Consider the following 19,720-nt stretch of genomic DNA (forward strand, 5'->3'; position numbering starts at 1 on the left):
CACACCTTCCTAGAGATTTTTTTCTTGTTTTGAGATCTTAATTCATATTTTTGTTTTCGACATCTAACCCCGAAACCCCCTTTATAATACAAAACATTTTTAAAAAATATTTATGACAGTATTTAGAACCTTACCTAAATATGAATCATGTTTTATAACAAGCACATTCAATTAATATAATTACTCTTTCAGCCTCGGGAACGAGTGATAGACATGTCACCTGAGGATCAGAAGGAGTGGGAAGAGGAGGAACTGAGAGCGGGTGTGAGCTTTGCTGACTGCCAGATCGATCCCAGTCCGTTCCAGCTCGTTGGTCGTACTTCTCTTCTCAAGGCACACTCTATATTCTCTCTAGTCGGCATTAATCATGCATATGTCACCAACATTGGCAAGCTGGTTGGTGTAGTTGCTCTCAAAGAGGTATCCATTCCTTTTTTGAAGTATTTTAAATTTGCATTTAAACTTCAAGAATTAATTAAGCATGTCATTAATGTTTAGTCCACTTATCTAATTTAATTGTTAGAGCATTTAATATAATTTTATGTTTAAAGTAAAATTGGAAGTTAATTAAACTTATGAGGAGCAATTGATTCCTATTTATAACACTTTTTTTTAAGGAGTTAGAATCTTTTTTATATTAAATTTCTTGAGGTTTTGTTATTTAAAAAATTAATTGTACTTCTTTATGTCTTTATTGTTTTATTACTTGTTTTTTTTTTTTAAACATTACCACAAGATATTTTTTAAATAAGCCTAATCTCACTTATTGGTGCAGATAAGATACATTTGTATTCTTGTTACGAGGTGGGGTAATTAAATTACTAATATTTAAAGATAACTGCACTACAGCAAAATCAGGAAATTATTAAACTATTTGAGCATGGAAATTCGATGACATATAAATATTAAAATAAATATAAACATATAAATATCTTTCAATTTATTTATTTTTTGAAATAACCTAAACAAACAAAGAATAAGTTAATTTAATAATTTTGAGAATAAATTTGAACATTATTTACTCTGTCCTCTTTTTTCTTATCTGACATAAAATTTTATCTCAGTTTGCTGGAACATTTAGATTGGATTAGGCATTGCTGTATTTTTACTTTTACTCATATACATATATTCACCTTTGTATGAAACATATGATAAATGAAATATTTGGAATTATTGTGATAGTGGAAGATTTTGATCCTGGATTTTCAACATAAATACTCGTTTTAGGATACCCCGAGTTCAAATAACCAAGTTTTGCAAAATGGTATATGTCTGTGCATGAATACCCAGCCTATAAATAAAAAGTTGTACAAAATTGAAATTAGTGTCTAAAGTAGGTATATCATGGAATTATATACCAACTTTTTTGCTAAATTCACTTACCAGAAATGCCACTATATATTATTGATTTTAGTTTTCTCAAAAAATGCCCCTAACGATTTTGATTAAATTTGTCACACCAATGGATAATTTATTAGTCTTTAATATCCGCTAGTTCATATTCTGATTGAAATAGTTTGAGAGCGGTTAAATGATGATTTTATTTTTTTTACTTTATTTTATTCTTAACTGTAAATAATATTTTACAACCAGCAAATGAGATGTATAGAAAAAAAAAATATCATGAAGGCATGAAGGTCATCCAATAGATACCTCTCCATTAAAGTTGAAATTTAAAAATTTGTGGCGGATTATGGACATTTATCTGGTCTCTCGTGTTGATAGTCCTTGAATAAGAGGGTAAGTGTGTCATGAAACCGTTTATATAGTGATTTAATGGTAATTTGTACATAGGGAGTTCATAAGTCTTTGCATAAGTTCTTGTTACTGATGTAGGGGGGAGTGCTACTGATCAGTCTTAGTAATTTTGATTGAAATTGTTGCATTCTCAATAAGTTAGTTTTTATGGCATATCCATAAATCCGTAATTTGAGCACCATAAGTCCAAATTGGTCTAAGAAAGTAAGAATAAATCTTTAGTTTCTCCGAAAGTACTAATTTTAATTGTTTTTGTAAAAGTTTAAATAATAATTTAAGTCAGAAGTTTAGCTTTTGTTTTGTTATTTTGATGTGAGAGGTCCATGTAAGTAGTTTGTCCAGTGTCTTGTGCTTCTTCTAAAGTACATTTAATTTTTTTTTTTTTTTTATTAACTAAATATCTCATTGATGTTAATAATAAAAAAAAGCATAAATATGAACTATGATAAATTTGATAATTAACCATGGTATAAAATAGATGTTTTCTACTTAATTTATGAACGGAAATATAGTAACTGGGGTGTATCACTGTCACGAATAATAAAGAAGGTGCTGTTTTGAAATGAGCAAGGATCCATTTAACTAAAAGTGAATGTTTTATGATGTGTACACTGCACCAAATATTTGATAATTGCCTGTATATCAACACACAAACCTTAAATACTAAATTTATTTGAGCATATATTTTTGTTATACACATAAAGAGTGTGTGAATTTGAATAAATTATATTTAGAAACCAGGCAGAGGTTGGAATCAAATCTTGAACAGTGTTATATTAGAGTCCACTGTATATATCACTAACAATATTTGATGATATTGAAATTAATATTTTATTTTTGTTCAATAATTTTTTTAGTTGAGAAAGGCAATCGAGGATTCCAATGCAGGAATCCCACCTGGTTCGCACCTGCAACAGGTTCAACACGCTGGTGATGGCACAAGTGTCAACGTACCTCTAGTCAATAATAACCCTCCCGAAATAAAGGTCAACAGTGCATAGCGACCAGCATTAATTTAGATTTTTTTTTTTGTTATAGATAAAATTTTTAATATCTTATGTATATAAATTCCATGGGTACAACGAACACCCAATTAACCTTCTTATGGAATAGAAATATCATAAATTCAGAACGGTTCTTTGCGTTCATAGTAGCCCAGACTGTGTTGTGTAAAACACTGATTTTTCAGGCAACAAAGTATGTAATTGACATTTCTTTGTACAATACTTATTGAAGAGTTCTGTGATCCATTTTTTTCAAAACTAAGATATCTTTTGCTTGAAATAATATTATGTTTCAGGAAAATTTTAACATTAATATTTTTGAAGGGTAAGCAATTTTATTTTTATTTTTTTTTTTTTTGCCCTTGAAAATAAAATACCAAGTCATAAAATGTCATGTAAATAAAATTATTCATTTAATTTGTAGTAATTATTTTAGATCATAATAAAATATCTATTAAATCATGAAGATAGTAATATATTCTTTTAAATTATATAACTCAGTTGGTTGTATTTTCTGCTTCCTTCATCTTTATCAATATCAGTTTTGTTGTGTCTAGTTAATTAGTGTATGAAAAGTTATAATAACTTCATGAAACATATACAGTGTATGAGAATAATATCATTATTACATTGATTTATTGAAAGAAATTTCCAGTTAGTAATTAAATTAAGTTAATATAGCTCTAAACAATTGATTAAAAGATGAGCTAGATTTTAGCAAATTTACTAAACTGTTATTTATTTTTATAGTAGATTTTTCATTCTTTGTTTTTCTCTTTCTTTTTATTTTTAAAGTATAGGCTATTGTATTGTTTTATAAATGTAATAATAATGTTTTAATTTATGTTTTATTATTAATGTAATGAGACCTGTGATATTTGTATGTGGGCAATATTAGAAAAAATAAGACTAGATCGTTAAAAAAGTTAAAAGAATAAATTCCAAAATAATCATAAATTTTCATTGTCTCAGTATATTCTAACATATTTCTACTCATGCCAGTAATATTGATTGATTAGATTTAGTTTACTAAAGTAGAATGAGAGTTAATTTTGTTTTATCATTAGATCCAGGTTGTTGATGTGAACATTCTTTGACTTTACCTATTAACATGTCTCAAAGAAGAAAAACAAAACAATAATTATTGTAAACCACATATTTTTGCAGATTTTTTAAAATTCTTTTACTTTAGAAAAACAATTTCTCCTTTGAACCCTTCATAGTCTCGAAATTTATTATTTGGGGCTTTGACATTACTTTCAACCACCACCTGCTCCTTTTCTGATTATTTCTTTTTTATACTCATAAAAATGGCAGTTTTTTTTTCATCACTTTTTTTTTTTTTTTTTTTGTGATAAAAGTGATTTTGGGCTGGAACCCCATCTTTACAAATTCAACAATTGTATATACTTCTCTACTTTCTCTCCTTTTGTACCTTTTTCCATCACAGCAACAATGTCTCTTGTGCATTTCATATTCAAACTCTCGACCAATCATCTTTTAGCAACTTAAGTTTATTCAAGAAAATCTTTCTTTATATATTTCCATCATCTCCAGGCTGACTTAAACTTGTACATTCCACTTTACTGACATAAACCTTTTCTTCCTTTTGTCATAACCTCAGATCTGTCTAATTTCCCTACTTTGATGTTTTTTGGAGATAATGTGCTCAACAATATGATTCTGGGACACATTAACACTAGGTAATGAGCATTCACTATGACTGCATCTGCTCTTCTCAGATTAAGTAATATTAAATTTTAATTTTGGATGTCTAATTAATTTAAAATTCAAAATTATAAGTCTGAAGTTTTTTTTTGGTAACTTATTTTATACTTAGAGATCATTTTGGGCAATAAATATTAATCTTTCCAGAATGAGATTTTTACCATAGTTCCTTTGTTTGCCCCCTCAGTTTTTAAATATTATTTTGGAGCTAATGATATTATGTTAACTACTGTTTCATGATTTGTTCTGTTTGTTAGCTGTTTACTTTCAGATTGAGCTGGACAACAGTATTCAATATACTCTTTCTTCAATTTTATCTTTTAATTTTAAGTTTCTCATTTATTTAGACTATAATGTTTTGGAGTTAATGTGGAGAGTTTGGATGAGTCAGGGGGATATGGCTGCTGTTTTTCAACCTCTGTTGTTAGTGTTGAGAAATTCTGAAACACCTTACTACTGCTTTCACCTCCTCAAATTCAGTATCTATCCAATTTTGTTACATAGCTCATTATACTTTGTACATTCCATTTGCTCTAGTTAAACAATAATTCCTCTCATCACACCCAATTTTTTTGAATGGAATATGGTCCGGGTGTGGTCAAATAAAACTCAAATAGTACACCCATTTACTATTTGAGTTTTATTTGACCGCACCCGGACCATATTCCATTCATTGATACAGACGGTCAATCAGCAATCTTCCAATTCCTTTTGGCTTCTATGTCAGCTGTTAAAGACTGTAATAATTTAATTTCATCATTAAAATGCTATTTCATTAATATAAACTGCATAGCTTAATACTGGAAAGAATTTTATACTGGTTTGATGCTAGATTTGTGTTTTTGTTTTTTCAGACCATTCAATGACTATTCAAATTCCGTGATTGGTAAATAATGAAATGAGGAATGATTAAATACAATACTCATATGAAATGATATATTTATATTGTGAAAGTGAGCTTATTATCTTTTGAAGATATTAGAAATATGACTTGATAATAAAACTGATCATATATTATATGTAAAAATCAAAAACCTATTGAAAATTTTGTTTCCTAGTCTACATGCCTATATAATATAAAATGTAGAATTGTGTGATAATGATAAGATTAATCATTAATTTTACCATAAAATATTTGTTAGAAGATAAATTGTTCCATTTGTTTTTAAATTTTTTTAAAAGACTGTAAATATGTTTTAAAATGTACAGATATTATTATTGTTTCAATATGATTTGTTGAAATAAATATTAAATAATTGTATAGATGTCATTTTATTAAATATGTTGTATTCCCTTAACATTTTGAATCTATTATATATCCTGTACAGAACCAACAATGGACCAGGACCTTTTGTTCTCAACCCTCATTTAGACCATAAGGTTTTAATGGCTTAGAAGTTGAAGTGAATGTAGGATAAATAAAGTAATACATTTTTTAGATATATATATATATAGTTGACCATATAAATTTAAAATATGAAGAAGCTGGTAAGGGTTGCGGTCAAAAAAGAAGAACAAATAGTTTTTAACTATTTAATGCCTTAACTATTTAATATATTTTTATTTATTTATTAAGTATTTTTAGGAAGCAGGGTGGCTCAGTAAATAATGTAACCTACCTTCTAGGCCTGAGATTGGGTTAAGCTGTTGCAGATAACTATTTACTCCTATTTTATCAGCTGACCCTGGAGTCAGAAGACTTCTGGGACACACTCACACTCAATAATCCAGGTTTTTTTTATTCTAATTGGAGAAAAAAAATCTGGTAGTTGAGCATTATCTTTGCCAAATCATCTCCCTGCACAACCATTGGTCCAGTAAGAATATTTTTTTACCATATACTGAACTGAAGATATTTCATGGGTCATGGAGATACAGGTTTCTTTCTTTTTTTTTTTTTATGCAGTTAAAATGAATTAAGTAATTATTTTATGTATTTACTTCATTTAAACAACAATTATACATGGCATGTAATGTTGTAAAATCAAAATGAATATAACAGTCAAGAAAAGTATTTTGGAAGAAGTTTTAGGGCAGAGCTTCCCTTAGCTGAAACAAATCCATGTACAAACCTTTACTTTGAGTACTGCCCAAATTATCATACTGTAGGTTTATTCCTTCCCTCATCCTGTCAACATAATCTTCCCTAATAGCTCATTTAATTTTTTTTAATTCATCTGTAACTGCAAGAACAAACTTTCAACTAAGCTTTAATTATTTTTTAGCCTTTATGCTTTTGTCTTGTTCAAGCCACTGTGTGGCCCACTTAAAAATAGCTCAAAAAACATTTTTAAAAAAAATCCCTGCCTAAGGCTGACCCGGTTTATGAGTCATTCCAGATAGTTACTAGTTTAAAAGTTTATTTCTCAACAAATTGGAAACAATAAGTTATTGATACCCAAAACATAGTAAAATTGCTCCTAACACATAACAAAGATGGATTAAGTTCAAGTATAAATATAAATTTTTAAAAAGTAATGTGGCATGTGTATTTAACTATTTTATTGTAATCAGCTGCAATATTTTTAATTCTCTATGTTTAAATCAGTTTTTCTGTTTAATGTGTCATCTGTTAATTAAACTATTCAGGTTAATTTTGAAAAACACTTGTGCCAATATGACATTACATAACAGGAATAACAAATAGTTCTTTGTGATATAAAAATATTTTTTTCCAAATGAATTAATATTTTGACATAATTAATTGATGAACTCTGGTTGGGATAGTCAGAAATAAAACATCAAACAGTATAGTCTATTTATATATATATTCGACATATTCGTAATGTTTTCCAACAATACCTAATTCATTTGGCCATTTTGAAATATAATCCTTTTACTGCAGTCATATTATTAAAGTAAATGTTATGTACACAACTCATTGTTGTATTTGTTGCAATTAAAAAAAAAAAAAGTCGTTTTCTAAGCCCAGCTGTATTTACTAGGATTTTTTTTTGGTAGGGGGTTTTCTTTTTCTAAAATATATAAACTAATGTTATAAACAAGATACATTTTCAAAACATTTAGCTAAAATTATATAAGTAAAAATTGATTTTTTCTTCTTGTTCGGGCAAAATTTGCTTCTTTTTTAAAAACTAAATTTGAAGCAAATTTAACATTTTGAATATTATATTTTTATCCCATACAAAAATCCATAGTGACAAATAAAAGTATCATTAATTTCAAATAGTATCAAATAAATACTTGAGCATTACAATTACAAAGCTTGTTACTATAGCCGCCCACTGTTTGATCAGTTTCATTTTCTAAATGCCATGGAGGGAAACAAGGCATTAAACTGTGGACCCACATCCTTCCTGTGGCATTAGAATTATTGATGAGCATGTGTTGTGACAAAGTTCACTCTGTAGATAACATGTTGGTAAAAACTAATTGTTACTGGCAAAATTTTTAGCCGAATTGTTTATTTATTTTTAACAAAACATTATTTTTTGATAAAATATTTTTATGGTGAAAATAAATATTAATTAATATACGTTAAAAAGTCAGGTTATGAGTAGGGACTACTCAATTTTTACACACTTATTTTGTTTTAAAACTATCATTATTTTTTAGTTATGATTTGGTGTTTTAATGAAAATTAAAAAAAAAATCTATTTAACTAAATAAGAATAAATCATGTTCATAAATACAGACTGCCTCTAGAAAACATTTCTTATTAAAATTCTTTACTGGAAGGGAATTTAAGTAAGTCGTTTTTTTGCGACTAACTCTGAATTCAATTTGGCTCTTTCACAAAAATTTAAATGAAAATTGCAGCTTAAATAAGAAAAAAAACACTCTACATTTGATGAAATAATCCAATCTTCGCGTGTTGAATTATAAGATCTTCCAAATCCTACTTAAATTTAGTTTTTAGGAGATAGTGTAAAACATCGTTTAAAATGAGTAATAATTTTAGAAAATCGTATTGACAGAGTGTTATGGTATATATTTTGCTATACGAAAGACAAACATACGAAATAAAGTGATATTTATATTTTTAAATCACTAAAAAATTATGCATATTTAATATATTAAAAAAGTGACACTGTAATGTCCGTTAACGTGCTAACTACGTAAAATCCAGTTGAACAGGTTTGATGAGCTGAAAACTCGGAATAACAAGCTAGTTTCGTTTATGTTAAGATAAAAACATATCTTTATACACTTTTACATTTAAAAAATTTGGGAGTCTTGAGACTGGCCGACAGAAGTGAAACTTCTCAAAATGAAATAATGTATTACAATTTTATTAAGGACGATCATGCCTTCTCTCTTATAGCTTACGGCAGAAAATATTAGTTTCAGAATTATAAAAATAATTAGAATAGAACAGCCATTTCCTAATTCAATTCAACGAGAAGGATTTTTAAAATATTGTAATAGGAGAGTAGAAGATTACAGGATCTCACTCAATCGGACCGAAACACTATCGGGATTGTTAAGCCCCTCGAAGCTTCTAATCTCCAATTACAACGTAAAAATTTTCCTTCTAGAATTGACCATCGTCGCTCTCCTCTGATCTCTCCTGGCCCTCCACACCACTCCAAATTCCACCTCACTGGTTAAAGGTTAATTTTATTTATTTTTTCATGTTTCACTAAAATTATATTCTTGTATGTATTTTTTTTGTATTACAGCTCCCTTTTAAAAGACATTTTAGTTTCGTTCGATTTATTCCAAAATGCATAGAATTAAAACAAAAATTGAGATAGTCTTAACATTTTGACCAGTGTTAAACATTATCATCGAGTAATACATAACAAATAAAAAAATAATACTATGTTGATTGGATATAAAAAAAAAAAAATAGGGAGAAAAAATTGATTTCACTCATTATTTATATTAAATGTATTCGTAATGCTTTATATTATAAATACTAAATCAAATTATTTAGTCTTACAACTTCTTAATACATCATGAAATAGTCTAATTATTTCGTATTGTTCTTCTCCATTTAAAAAATTTGCTTATAAAACCTTGAGAGATATATGAAGTTCAGAAATTTGTAAATTTATTTATCTCCCTGCAACTGACGATTAAAAATGCATAAAATAAAAAATGTAAATTGGAAAAATTGTTACTTCTTTATATGAAACTGATATAATTTTACAGGAATACTAATAAAAATATAATGGCCATATTGAACTCTGTATTAGTATTTTTAAATGAATATTGATTTTAGGGGACACAATAAAGACAATGCTATGGTCTGAAGGGCTTACAATGATCCAGAATGTTCTAAGCAAATCCGGAACCTATAAAAGCCAGATCTTACCAGCGCGCGCTGTCAGTTGATAACTACACGGAGTAGCGATTGCACCATTCGATCAAGCACTATAAGGAATGGTAAGCTGTAAAGTTATTAATGTTTAAATTTTAAATATAAATCTGATTCTTTATGTATATGCCCATCTCTAATAATTTCATTCATATGATTAGTATAAAAAAAAAAAAAATGATGAACTGTAATTGTTAAAATGTTAACAATAAATTGATGAAAATTAATTAAAATTTATTTACGTTTTGTACATTTTTATTTTTCTAATATAGAATTATCTGTAAAACATTGATTATCTTTTTTTTTTTCTCATTTGATAAATATTTTTATCTTATTTAAAATATTCATATTGAAATTGTTTATTAGCATTTTCAAAACAACACAACTGAATAAAACTGTGAAAAAATCATTATTATCATGAAAATTACAAAGTTTCGAATGTCGACATTTCACATTACATATCCTCGTAGCAACCACCATATTGGCTTATCTGAAAATTTCTGGGAGAATTGTATTTGATTTATGGTCCGTAATTTCAAATAGCTGTTTTTTTTTTATTTTGATATACGTCAATTGAATAATTTATTTTTGAAAAGTCACTAGTCCTAAATTATCTACATATATTTGTTCGCAAAATCGGTTCTCAGAAAGTTAAACTAATTTTTGTGTAAATCTGAAGAATTTTATCATTGAAATTTGGGAATTTTCAGCCTTTCAAATTGCGGTACTTTAAAATTTTTTTTTCTGTAATGCTGGAAACCTATTTTTGATCCTAATATCCTTTCTAAAATGAACGATTCAATTGCTGATTTAGTATTTTTAATTAGCGAAGTCACATAAATTTTTATTACCAAGAGGAAACCAAATTAAAATGCAACTAGACCCAAGACTGCACAATTTGCAGATACTCCAATTTGGCTTTGCACCGACGATGTACATGCATTCTTTTTTTTAGTTTTTTCATACTCTTACATGAAGGTTAACCTGAAAGATGGAAGTGAAAATTTTATTGTTTCGAGGTAAAAACGAATTAAAATTTGAGCGCATACTCTAATTCCTTATAATTAATTCTCTTTATTTTTTACACCACTTTTCTAGATTACTTAAAATATTTTTACAGTCCTAGATTAGACATTTCCCAACACTTTCCAATTCTTAGGGCTGTAATGAACAAATTGATACAACTGTGAAATTATTACTTAACAGATCACAGAATATTATACAGACTTTCAATAATAATAGTAAGTAACCTAAGGAATCCAAAAAAATATAATAATAATTCAATCAATTGATAGTTTTTTTGTTGATCAAGACGTATTTATAAGGATCTCTCTAAAATTTCCTTTTTAGCAATAAAAAACTTGGAAAAATGCGTTAAACCAAACGCTTCACATGCTGGTTGTATTATATCGCGACAGTAGATAACAGATTTTTTATTTTGTTATTATTAATTTTATGTACATTAGGATTTTTATATAAATTATTTTATTTTTCTTTATTTGTTCTGTTATTTTTTTCCCCCAATCCAACAGCAACCTGTTAAAGGAACATTTTCAACCGATTCATTTTAGTCGTTTTTGAAAAAATAAAATGTTCCAACGAAATACCCAAAACTGTATAATTTTCTGGAAATAATTCTTTCACTAATTTATAAAAGAAAATATAAATTTAGGTTTTTCTCGGCATTTATTTAATATTTTAACAATGTAGTGGTTATCCAACTTTTTGAAAATATTATGAATGATTTGTAATGACAGCATTGTTTTAATCTAATTTTCGGTTTTGCGTTATTATTATTTTTTTTTTTGCGACTATCTTCACTATTTCCAAATTCGCTTACTTAAATCTGTACGGCTGAATACTCTGGGGCTTTAGATAGCAGTTAATTTATGGTGAAATTATTTAAATCGTCATTATTTAGAAACATTATTAAAAATTAATAAGTCCTGAAATACAAATTTAAAAATATAAAATCAAGACAGCTTATTTATAGCAATTTTTATTTCTAATATAATTCGTCTGAATGTGAGACATTATATCTATAGTTCACTGAGAGAGAATTAGCGTTAAACATACAGGTAAATAATAGAAGGGAAAAAATGAATAATATTATAATAAAAAAAATGAAAATACATAAAAAGAAATTGATAAAAAACCTAAAACCATAAGAACAAAAAAAATAATGTTTTACAATTATGTATTATAATATTTGCTGACTATGTCTGTATAGTATAAGAATAATATAATGCATTTTAATCTTTGTAAAATTAGTTTTTTTTATTATAGATAATGTTGTAAAAATCAGTCATCGTCCTATCTTACTTATCCACCCAGCAGATTCTACCATTTTGCAATTTCTTTTTTAATTAATTTGTTGATCGTTTCAAGATAACGAAGTAGATCTATAACTAATTGGCGTGGGTTCAGTGAATGCTTCCTGAAGTTCAATGCCGTATCTAATCGATCGGCCTTGGATGCCTTTATTTGAGGAAGATGTGCAACAGTTTCACATTTTTTTTTTCTACTTTCTTTTATAAGTATTTAGATTCCATTTAATTTTATTTTCGTAAACATATGTCTTATTAGAAGAAGTTTCATCTTTTTCAGAAATAATTCCAAATTTATTTCATTATTATTTTCCTGCCACTACTTGGTAAGGACTTACGAAGTATTCTAATCAAGTCAAATTTTCAATGTATAGTTTTCAACTGCTCTAGACTCCTGGGTCCAAAAAAATGAAATATGATCCTGCTACGATTATCTCCGAAACGATTGAACCAATTACTTTTTTTCTTAAGATTCGGCCTTAGATGTCTGTGTATCTTTAGGGATGCAATATCGGTCGCACAACAGCCGTAAAACATGTTTTTCAATAAATTGTAGCGCCATAATGACTCCATCGATTTTGATGAATTCTGCATCGAGTCCTAACCTTAAAGTTAGATACTTTTCTTTTTTAATACGTCGTGCCATAAAAAGCAGGAAAAAATTAGGATGAATAGTAAAATTTATTTGCGCCTAACTCAAAAAGTATAAAATTTTATAGAAAATTCTGTGAATGCAATGCTAATATAATCTTTTTAATAGTATATATGAGTGTGGAAAAAAAAAAATACGAAAACTGGTTCAGTTCCTATTAGTTTTTTTAACAGTTCGAAAACTATGCTTCTCTTGGAATATTGCAGAACTTCGGTTGAAAGCTAATTTAGAACTTTATTATGGATAATAATAAAATAATAAATTATTCAATAATGGAAATTAAAAAAATATCTTAATCGGAGCAATATTTCGAAAGGTACATGTAACAATCATTATGAGTATAAGTTTCGAATTTGATGAGAGAATTTAGATTTTGTCTAACTAATCTATAAAATTATTATTAATCTAAATAATCTACTAGAGTAAAATTAACTTAACAAGAAAGTGGTACGAGTTCAAAATCCTCAATACATAATTCGACGTTTTAATTAAAAGGTATTCTGAATTTACTGAGAGGTATACTTTTAATTTTTTTTTCAGGAGTTGGTACCCATTCTTTATGTTCAGAGGATAATACAAAAAAAAAAATTATTTTACTTGTTTTTAGCAAAACACTAAAAAAAAAAAATTAAAAATAGAGATCTCCAAAGTATTCTGACAATATAAAATTAAATGTTTGAAGATATTTTTTAACGTTGATTTTTTTTTAGTTTTTTATGGCCCATCCTAAAAACTTCTTTCCAGTTTAGGTACCACTTCCGTACTGAAGAAACAATATATGGGACATAAAAAATCATGTTGAGGATAAGTGGGAATGCAAAAACAGTTGATACAAATAGACAATAAGAAATTATGATTTCCGAATACATTCGACACATTATATTTTTTTACTAATATGTTAAAAATGTGTAAAATATATATATATATATATATATAAATTACCTATGACTATGTTCTTTTGTTATTCTAACATCTATATACGGGTACCAACTCCTCAAGAAATTGATAAATTAATTGTAAATGAGTAAAAATAAAAGTCTAAGCAAATTCCAAATACAATTAACACACAGTGCATGCATTTGAATAGTTCGAGTGGAAACTATCATAATTTAACGTATTGAGATTAAATAGTTTGTTTAAATTATGTATAATAAAATTTAAACTATTAGATTACCAGACTTAAATCATTTTTTTTAATTTGTCATTACTAACGAAAATATGTAATAAATACTCACATATGAATCTAAATACATTAATTATATTTAATCTTGATTTAAAATAAGCATTGTGCAATTCTTTGTTCTGTTCGAAATGTTTTACCTATAAATAATTTTGGTATTGTACTTTCAGATCAATCGGGCGCCATTTCCGCCGTGCTAGAGTACACATGAGTGTTAAACGGAATAAACAGACAAATCCTCTCATAATCAGTGCATTATATCAAAAAGTTTGTGAAAATAAGGAAATCTGAACCATAAGTTTAACTTGACTTCTTTAGTTTATCCTTCCAAATGTGCATATTTAAAGAAACGGGATCTCGTAACTAATGAAAATAAACGAAGTAAATGATCTTATAATTGTCGTGATACGAGATGGTATAAGGTAACAAACAAATAACAAAAGAGTTTATCGACACTAAACCAACATGTAAACTAGAAAAAAATTATATGTAAAAGAAGGGTGGGAGGATCTGAGTACAAGCTAGAAATGTAAATATCGGAAAAATATCGATGTGCATTATTGGGAAAAATATCGATATATATCAAAAGAATTTTTTTTTAAAATATCGAAATAATAGGAGATGGCCCAGGTTATGGTCAAGAAAAACATTAAAAAAATTGTGTACACATTTATAAAATTTAAATATCAACAGGCTATATTATTTATTCGCAAGAATATTAATTTAAAATCAAAGTTAATTATAACTCATAATTTTGACAATTTATTTTTGAAGATACAAACAATGTATTTTTTTAATACATTGGTTTTTACCTACTTTCGCTATTATAAAATAAATATATTTTGTAAAAGTGTGATGAATCTCAGGGGCCAGAAAAATGTACAAGGCAGACCGTGGGCTAACCACCCATGGTCGAGAAGATGGTATCCCAACAAATTTATTTAGATTGTCTATTTCTTTTATATTATTATTTAAAAAACAAAACAAAAAAAAAAAAACACTCAATTTTCAAAACTACTTGACTTGTCCTTCTGATATATTCATACAAATGGGTTGCATGGTTACTAAGAATATTTTTTGTGAGTAGCTTAGATAGTAATTTCAATTATTGTCAAAGTAACATATTTAACTCTTCAATTTGACAGATGTCACTATGGGGATTGGTAAATGATCTCATGGATGAAAGGAATCAGCGCTCCCTGTATGACCAGCATTTTGGCCTTGGACTGCTTAATGATGAAGCGCTTCGTCCATTGAACTCACTCTTGGTAAGTAAAAGGAGACAGGCTTGACAATGATAGAATCAGGACTAGATGGTAGACCATTGTATGTTGGGGACTTAGTTCCCATCAAATGGGTATATTGAATCTTTTGTCAAGCGGACAAAAGGTTGAGTGTACATCTGCACCAAAACTAATTGCATCTGTATGGATTTTTTTAATTTTTGCATTGGTTAAGGATTAAATTAAAACATGTTTGATTGTTCTTATTCTTAGAATAATGTCCTTATTTTTTTGGTTAATTAAGTATTAAATTAATGATTTGGAACACATTTTTAAGCTCCCAAAAATGTGGGGATGGTTTTTACTTACTGTTGTTATGTGCAGTCATGAAAATTCATGGTAGCAAACAATTTTTTTTTTTTAATTCTATTAAGAAAAATTCTGCGTAATGTTATGAGGTACAATTAATCCTGAATAAAGTTTAATTATTACTAATTATTTAAAGTAAACTGTAATTATATTTTGTTTTCAATAATTTCTTATAAGAGATTATAATCAATAAATAAATTTGATGAAAAGTGAATTAGTTTACTGTACAGAATTGAAGGATAAGAGAGTCTGGGTGGCGATCAGAAAGGTACACAAATTATCTATTAGTAAAATAATAATTTGATAGTTTAAATAAATAATCTATACTATTTTGAGTTCCTTTCTTCTTATTCTTCAAATGAACAATACAATCATGCCCAGGAGAACATACAAAAACAATGAGAAAGATTAATTTAAAAAAAAAGTTAAAATCTTTTACATAAAATTGAATATACTTAAAATGGGTGAATAATGACCAAAATATGGTGGACAAATCATTAATAATAGCTATTATTAATTATATTCGGTCATGTTACTTTACTTATTTATAATAATAAAAATTAATTATCTTTCCAGTATTACATAAATATTTTGATTTGTCACAATAATTAATTCAAAACAATTATTTCTCTCTTAACAAAATAAAAAATATTGTAGGCTGTATTAGGCTTTTCCTCATTAGAGAAACATTTTGATGGTTGCTGAAAAAATAAAACATAAATAATGTAGCAGGATCTCCTAATTGAAGTTCACTTTTTCAATTAAAGCATCCAGCTACATTAATGATGTTTTCCTTTTTCATTGTCCAAGTCAGTAGCTATGGCTACTTGCATGATGTTCCTCCAATTAGGACATAACCTTATCATTTAGTAATACTTAGCAAGATAAGGTTCTGAATTTCATAAAGGTTTTGAACCCGGAACCTTTATGAAGTATCTCCAAACAGCATCAACAAAAAGAGGTCCTTGACTGGACTTCCAGATAGGTAGGCAAGGAGTGGAGCAAGTGTGTTGGTCTAAGAAATTCAAAGAAATTAATCAAGCAAGTCTCATTTTCCAAAACCAAGTGGTTGCTAGGCTTAGAAAAGAGCTTTGATTAATTATCAGAGTACTAAATGGCCACAGCAGACTTAAAGTCATTTTAAGATTTATGGGATAGTTGATGGTGAAGCCTGTCACTTATGCAGGCAGGTACTGGAAACTGTCCAACCACTTCGAAGACGGGATCATGTAAGCTACTGGGTTGAGTTAGAATCCAGGAATAAAAGACTTCCTTCATGGTCAGCCCTTTTGGTTTTCTTATGAAAACACTTTCTTAAGGAAAACCAAAAGGTTCAACATTGGGTAATATTAGACTTTCATTGATTATTCTGGAATTGGCAAAAATGATTGATAGACCCTCTAACTGGAATTATTATCCCTTCATCATTTACAGTACCATGCAGTAATAACTAGGTATTTTTTTTATTTAAAAGTTTTAAAACATTAACAGCAGTTAAGTTTGAATTCTGTACAATACAATTTTTTTATACCTACCTTTCCTATTAAATAAACAAGTGAGTAGTAATAATAATAAAGCACTTAACCCCATAAAAGGCCAAATCTATGAAGTTAAATCCAAATCAACCCTCCCCTTACCTCTCAGACTTCCTCTCTGTTCAATTTTATCTCCAACTCGTTCTATCTCTAGCTCAACAACATTATATACCTATTTCGACCATCCTGATGACAAACTCATAAATAATATTATTAGTAGATACATTTTTCAGTTAATTTAATCTTTAATTAGTATATTCATTTATCATATTTGATACTTTAGTTTAATCTTGTAAAATAAATAACTTTTTTTTTCCATAAATTTAAAATATTGATGAATCCATGAAATGTATAAAAATTAATAAATAAATGAAAAATGTTTGTTGTGCAGAAGTAGAATGATCAGACATAAAATTCATATTCAATGATTTTGTCATATTTTTGGCCAAAGTTGCTTCTTATGACCTTATAGGGATATAGTGCCAAAGTCTTCCAATGAAGTGTTCGAAATTACTCCAGAATATTAAAAATAAATTTTAAGCTATTTTATACATTTATTTACACTGAATTGAAAATAAAATTTTTGGCCAAGTTCAAAGTCACTTAAAGAAAAGAAGTCAGCCTTCCAAGAATTTTTATTTCCATTTGAAACGATAACATATATATATTCCCTATAATATTTCACGTTCAAATGTATAATGTCCAAATATAGTGATTTATTAAAAAGAATTTGCTTGCAATATATGCTATAAATTTCAGATGTCTCCAATGCGTTGTGGTTATTTGCGACCATGGAGAAGCATGGCTATCGGTGATTCAGGAATTTCCACTATCGCATCTGATAAGACAGAGTTCAAAGTTAACTTGGACGTTCAGCAGTTCAAGCCAGAGGAGCTCAAAGTAAAAGTAGTTGAGGATTACCTAGTAATTGAAGGAAAACATGAAGAGAGATCTGACGAACATGGTTTTATCTCTCGTCAATTTACTCGCCGTTACAAGATTCCTCAGAATGTAGATCAAGAAGCTATTGAATCTAACCTGTCTTCAGATGGTGTGTTGACTCTTAAAGCCAAGAAGAAGGTAAATGACATTCGTATAAAAATGTATTCATTAATTCATAAAAATATTCATTACATTTTCTGGTTCTCAGTTTAATGCATTTATGTTTGATAATTCATTAGAAAATATATCCTTCTTTATAGGTAACACCAGAAGCAGAAGGCAAAGTCATCCCCATTATTCAGTCAAAGCAGCCAGCGGTGACTAATGAAAAAGATAAAAAGTCTGAAAAACAAGAAGAACAAATGGAACAATAAATGCATTATTGCTTCTCTTTCAAACTGATCATATAAATTTATGTTACTTTATGTATTAAATTTGCTTCTAAGTTATTACATAATAATTAGGCTGAGGATACCAAAATGAATTTATATTTATGTAGTGTCAATTATATATAACAATTTAATTTATGTAGGTATTGTTGTACTGATAATTTATTATGTAATAAAATAAAAATTTGTTGTATCAAAATTACATTTGCTTGGCAATAATCTTTTATTTTTATGTCAAAACTGAAAAGTTAAAAGGAATGGATAAAATTGTTTAGTCTTAAGGCCACTATAGGTATTGGGGGGGGGGCCTAAAAATTAGCGAAATCCCATTATTTTCAAATCAGAGAAATTTCCTACAATACTACAAAATTAATGAGCAACCTCAGAAATCTCTGAATCATTTTTTCACTATTCCCTCTCCTTTCACTGTTTACTCTATTCTCCTGTCATAGCTTTATTATGTTACAACTAATTTTTGGGGCAGTCCTCAAGCCATACAGTTTATTTAACAAGTGAATTTGAAATATGAAGACAGGAAGCCAAGTAAGTAGAATACTGATTTCAAATGTTGAACAAACCTAGTTTGAATCCTGGTTTGGTTTAGTAGATTTTATTTTATCAAAGATGGCAGCTATGTGGGTCCACTAAATTATTTGCTAAAATTGGGTAGGGTACAAGTCAGATGAGCGGAGCACAAACCTGTCAACTCTATTTGAATAATTTCATTTGGGCAAGAATCAGATACACCTACCTCTGTCTGATCTTTAAGCCTTCAGAGGCAACTGGAAACTCAGTTTGATTTTAGTTCTATTAGTTAATTACAAAATTAGTTTAATAAGTATGGCAAATATAACCTGTTTTTAATTACTTTATATAGAAAGGTTAACTAATTTGTAATTTTTTCATTAAAACTAATTTCAATGGAACAAGGAAAGTAGCAACTTACATCTCCCAGAAGAGTGGTCCCTCTTCATTCAATTTAAATAAAGATGGCAAAAACGCTAATAATGCAGGAAATGTATACTCCTTCCTCTTCATACCTTAAAATGCCCTGGGACTTAATTTGGGTATAAAAAAAATATAAAAAACAATTCTCATATTAGCATTATTTAATCAGTTATAAGACAAACAAGAAAAAAAAAAAAACTGAACAAATCAAACAGATTCCAAACCATTAAGTTATATTACAAAGATTTTAGGAAAAGGAGAGTAACAAGCTGGAATCATAATGAGTAATAGTTAGTTCCCTTTTCCTCCATTACTAAAATTATATGATATTGCATATTTCAAGCACTAAAAATCCAATAAATGCAATGAAATTAGCTGTAA

At 27.9% G+C, this 19,720-nt stretch overlaps 2 protein-coding genes across 12 annotated transcripts in view; both read left to right on the plus strand.

Annotated features, from left to right (window-relative positions):
* The window catches only part of ClC-a (chloride channel protein 2), a 186,835-nt gene extending 181,131 nt beyond the window's left edge, over positions 1-5,704 (plus strand). For 9 of the 11 annotated variants that reach the window (XM_067045586.1, XM_024358479.2, XM_067045587.1 and 6 more), the window contains 2 exons: positions 193-420; positions 2,616-5,704. In XM_067045586.1, coding sequence (XP_066901687.1) covers positions 193-420; positions 2,616-2,759 — 372 coding nt within the window. In that variant the 3' untranslated portion in view covers positions 2,760-5,704. The remainder of the gene's footprint in view (positions 1-192; positions 421-2,615) is intronic. The other 2 variants (XM_014415303.3, XM_024358481.2) reach the window with 1 other exon arrangement.
* Positions 5,705-9,683: 3,979 nt separating this feature from the next.
* LOC106677399 (alpha-crystallin A chain) lies at positions 9,684-18,593 on the plus strand. Its single transcript, XM_014415316.2, has 4 exons — positions 9,684-9,842; positions 15,079-15,201; positions 17,820-18,140; positions 18,263-18,593. Exons 1-4 carry the CDS (start codon positions 9,840-9,842, stop codon positions 18,374-18,376), a joined length of 561 nt encoding a protein of 186 aa, XP_014270802.1. The 5' UTR covers positions 9,684-9,839; the 3' UTR covers positions 18,377-18,593.
* The last annotated feature ends 1,127 nt before the right edge of the window (positions 18,594-19,720 follow it).

The sequence above is a fragment of the Halyomorpha halys genome, unplaced genomic scaffold, assembly GCF_000696795.3.
Source record: "Halyomorpha halys isolate HHAL.00 unplaced genomic scaffold, Hhal_1.1 Scaffold98.1, whole genome shotgun sequence".
Taxonomy (NCBI): Eukaryota; Metazoa; Arthropoda; class Insecta; order Hemiptera; family Pentatomidae; genus Halyomorpha; species Halyomorpha halys.

Coding starts and splice junctions, on each gene's coding strand:
- LOC106677399 (XM_014415316.2), top strand. Junction 15,202..17,819: donor GTCCATTGAACTCACTCTTG/GTAAGTAAAAGG, acceptor TATAAATTTCAG/ATGTCTCCAATGCGTTGTGG. Junction 18,141..18,262: donor CTCTTAAAGCCAAGAAGAAG/GTAAATGACATT, acceptor CCTTCTTTATAG/GTAACACCAGAAGCAGAAGG.